The sequence below is a fragment of the Lactuca serriola genome, chromosome 3 (genome assembly GCF_051521515.1).
Source record: "Lactuca serriola cultivar US96UC23 chromosome 3, Lser_US96UC23_V15, whole genome shotgun sequence".
Classification (NCBI taxonomy): Eukaryota; Viridiplantae; Streptophyta; class Magnoliopsida; order Asterales; family Asteraceae; genus Lactuca; species Lactuca serriola.
The window spans coordinates 70,456,982-70,461,552 of NC_136410.1; the positions used below are offsets into that span (position 1 = coordinate 70,456,982).

At 40.2% G+C, this 4,571-nt stretch overlaps 1 protein-coding gene across 1 annotated transcript; it reads right to left on the reverse strand.

Annotated features, from left to right (window-relative positions):
• Positions 1-787: 787 nt before the first annotated feature.
• On the reverse strand, positions 788-2,413 carry LOC145095366 (uncharacterized). Its single transcript, XM_079033260.1, has 2 exons — positions 1,287-2,413; positions 788-1,229 (listed from the first exon to the last, which is right to left on the reverse strand). Exons 1-2 carry the CDS (start codon positions 2,411-2,413, stop codon positions 788-790), a joined length of 1,569 nt encoding a protein of 522 aa, XP_078889386.1.
• Positions 2,414-4,571: the final 2,158 nt, after the last annotated feature.

Consider the following 4,571-nt stretch of genomic DNA (forward strand, 5'->3'; position numbering starts at 1 on the left):
AATGCATCTAAAAAGTATGAAAATTAGAAAAGAAAGAAACAAAATATGCAATTTTTTAATGCAATTTTTATGAATGCCCTAAATGACTTAGTCTAGATGCAACTATATACAACCTAAATGCAATAAAAATAAAAGATTAGATTACCTCACCCCAAGCTTAAAATTAAGCATTGTCCTCAATGCTTAGGATGAGAGTAAGGAAGGATCATACTGGGATCAAGGTGGAGGAGGCCCGCGAGGACGGTATGGAAGCAACACATGGGTCGCATAATGATGCTTGGATGGAGTTCTTGGCCGCCTAAATACACATGGATGAAAGCTTGGTCGCGCAAAGGACGCATATGAAATGGCTCGAAATTTTCTTATGAAATGACATATTTGCGCGGGTACCCTCGCAAACTTTGCGCGGGTGGGGGGCAGCCGCGCGCACATGTCAGAATACATCCCATGTTGGGGTAATTTGGAACTCGGAATCTGCGCGGTTGGGGGTCAGTCGCGCAACGGCTGCGCGGGCACCCGCGCGCAACAATCAGAGAGCACCCCATGTTGGTGTAATTTGGAACTCGGGACCTGCGCGGCTGGAGTCGGTCGCGCAAAGTCTGCGCGGGCACCCGCGCAAAAGTCAAATTTTTGGAATTTTTCAAACTTCACCAAAATCACTAGAAGACTTCTATATGCTTATTTTTAGGCCAACTTTAAGTTTAGAAACACCCAAAACTTCAAGCGGATATTATTTATTCACAATGCATTTATTTAACGTCTTTTCCAAGACATAGCCCCGCGTCCATCAACTTTCGTAAATCGGTGTTTCCATTGTTACGTTGTCGAATTCTCCCGTGTCAAAGCCTTCATAAAATATTTTCAAATGGTGCCCATTCACTTTGAAGATTTGGTTTTTTTCCAAACTCTTGATTTCAACCACACTAGGATCAAACACTTTTATAACAATAAAAGGTCCATGCCATCGAGATCGCAATTTTCCCGGGAATAGCTTTAAGCGTGAATGATAAAGAAGAACTTCTTGACCCGGAATAAAGTGTTTTTGGGTTATGTGCTTGTCATGAAATGCCTTTTTGTTCTCTTTGCACCTTTTGAACCTTTTGAACCTTTTAATTATCTTCTTCTTGACCACTTCCATCATTGGAGGATCCAATCTTCTTTGAGGTTCCCTCTTAGGATTACAATCATCTTCCATGATTATCTTGTCTGTGCATACATTAGGGCTTATCCTGTTTATTGGCTCAATCACATCAACCCGATACAATGGAGAAATGTTACTAGGTTACCTCATTCCTTTAAAGATGTTGAATTGAATGGTTTCTCCATCAAACTCCATAGTTATCTTTCCTTTATGGACATCAATGATTGTGTGAGCGGTATGCATGAAAGGTCTTCCAAGGAGGATCGTAGATGATTTGGAAGGAGTCTTCTCTTCAAGATCAATGACATAAAAATCCGCTGGAAAAACAAGTTGATTAACTTGTACTAACACATCCTCAATCACTCCTCTTAGAGACACACTTGACTTGTCTGCTAATTGAATGATGACTCCCGTTTCTTCCAAAGGTCCAACATTGAGAGATTGAAAAACCGAATATGGCATCACATTGATCGAGGCTCCAAGATCTAACATAGCACTTTCGACATGCAAATCACCAATGGTACAAGGGATAGCAAATATTTCCGGATCCTTGCATTTGGGAGGTAACTTCTTTTGGATAACCGCAAACACATTTGCATTGACTTGAATCTTTTCATTTGCCTTGAATTTTCTCTTCTTGGTGCATAAATCCTTGAGAAATTTTGCATAACTTGGAATTTGCTTAATAGCATTCAATAGTGGAATGTTGATTTGGACCTTGCGAAAAGTTTCAAATAATTCATTTTCTTCCTCTATCTTCTTGGAAAAGGCTAACCGGGAAGGGAAGGGAGGTGGTATGACCAATGGTTTGATGGGTTTGTTGGAAGAGTCGGGTTGATCAACGTTTGGCACAACCGGTTCCTTTTGAGTAGCTTCAACCTTCGAAGGCTCAACAACAATAACCTCATCTTCTTCTTCTCTTGAAACTCTTTTAGGGTTGCTTTCTCCAAGTGTTTTGCCACTTCTCAAAGTTATTGCACTCACATTGGTGTTCTTCTCGGTTTGAGATGGAAGTCTACCCCTTTGTTCTATCTTGTTGATAGCGGTGGCCAAGTCTCTGATTTGTGCTTGAATGTTTGAGAAAGTGTTCTTGGTCTCTTGTTGAAATTGGGTTTGGCTTTGAGCAAGAGAAGTGACAAGTTCTTGAAGGCTCATTTGATGGTTACCACTTGATTGACCTTGTTGTGGAGGGTGTCGGTAATTTGGAGGGTTATAAGAATTTTGTGGATATGGAGGTTTTTGGGATTGGTATTGTGGATGTTGGGGTCTCATCAAAAGATTTGGTGGATTTTGCTTTGGTGGATAAGGGTTGTTTTGGTTATTCCTCCAAGTTGGGTTGAAATTGTTTTGAAATCCCGTGGGTCTTGGTTGACCTTGATATCCTCCCATTATTCACATCTTCCGGTTCACTTCCAAGTGTGGGAAACTTATCCGTATAATGGCCCGTCATTGCACAAATACCACACACCATCAATTGTTGACCACTTCCCACCACCATTTGACTTAGCACATTAGTCAAATCCAAGAGCTTTGATTCCAAGTGTTGAGTGTTGCTAACTTCACCAACCACTTGTGTAGAATTTCTCTTCATGTCATTTCGAGTCCCAAAATTCCTTTGATTTTGAGAAATGGTACCAAAAAGTAATCGGATCTCGTGAGGGGTTTTGTTGAAGATGTCACCACCACTTGAAGCATCAATCATCCTCCGATCGTTTTCATTCATACCCTCATAAAATTGTTGAAGAAGTAGTTGTTCGGGTATATTGTGTTGAGGACAACTTGCACACAAATTATTGAAGCGCTCCCAAAAATCATGAAATGTTTCATTTTCCCCTTGACGAATCCCCAAAATGTCACTTCTTTGACTTGAAATTCGGGAGGTGGGATAGAATTTTCTATTTAAGGCCTTGAGTAACTCTTCCCATGTGTGAATAGATCCCAGTGGTAAGTTGAATAACCACTCTCTAGCTTTGTCTTCCAAGGTGAGCGGGAATGCAGTTAACTTGAAATCATCCAATGTCACATTGTCAGGCAACATGCTAACACATATCATATGAAAGGACTTCAAATGCTTTTGAGGGTCTTCTCTATCCAAACCATGGAACTTGGTAAGTTGATGGATGAAACTTGACTTCAATTCAATCCCTCGGCGGTTTGCGGGATAAACAATAGCAAGAGGTGTGTGAGTAACATCCGTTTCCATCATTTGTCTAAGTGTCAACTCTTGAGGAGGATTGGGTGGATTGGGGTTATTGGGATATTGTTGCAAGTAATTGGGATGTTGTTGGTAAGGTGGATATGGGTATTGTTGGGGATTGTAGATTGGTGGTGGATAAGGTTGGTAGTTAGGGTATTGGTTGTAAGGAGGTTGTTGTTGTGGGTACATTGGGTTTTGGTACATTGGAGGGTGTTGGTAATTGGGTTGATTTGGGTAATGTACTTGTTGAACTTGAAAAGCATTGTTTTGAGGTTGGTTGTTTTGGTGGAAGTTTTGGTTTTGTAGTTGTGGTGGTGGTTGATAATTGGGTTGGTTTTGAGGAGGGGCTTGATTCCAAGGTGGCATATCAATGAGAGGTTCTTATGGTTGTTGTCTTGGTTGATGGGGTGGGGTATTGGCATCTTGATTGATTGGGTTTGGGTTGGGATTGTGAGGTGGAGTGTGATTCATGGCTATGTGGTTTTCAAACGGAATGTCTTCAAAGGAATGACCAACAATTGGAGAATTCGGCTCGGTGTCGGTATCACTTGAAGTATGAATTTGATCTTCTATGTTGATTAGTGGAGAAGAGGAAGAAGCTTGAACTAGTTGTTGTTGCTTTGCTTGTTTGGCTAACTTTTTCAACCTTTTTGCTTCTCTTTCAATTTCCGGATTGTAGAGTAGTTCACCGGTTCTTGTAGACCTAGGCATAAATAATCAAATAACAATAACCAATTTCCCCGGCAACGGCGCCAAAACTTGATGGAATGTCAAGCCCACCAAGAAAATTTCACCCTTTGATTGCTAAATAAATGTAATATAATGGTAAAAAGGGGTATCGATCCTCGGGGAAATGGTTGTATTCAATCACCAATGCAATTCAATAGAACTAGTGAAATTAAACTAATTAACTACAATTAAACTAAAAGGGGGGTTTTTTATTACTTGAAAACTAAAATATTTGAATAACTAAAAACCTTGCAATTAAGCAAGTTGATGAGATGCTCAAAGGTTGGAAATAATTGGTTAACTAAGGCAATTCAACACAATGAACATTTGTGTGTTTATCATTAGGATCTAATACAAAGCTTATCCTTCATCCCAAATTGGTTATAGCAATCATGAAGCATGATATGCCAAGATTCCTCATAGGTAGTATGGAGGTTGGGGAAGCCCACAACACACCTTCTTAATTAAGATCAAGGGTCAATTGAAGCAATTAATCCCAAGAAA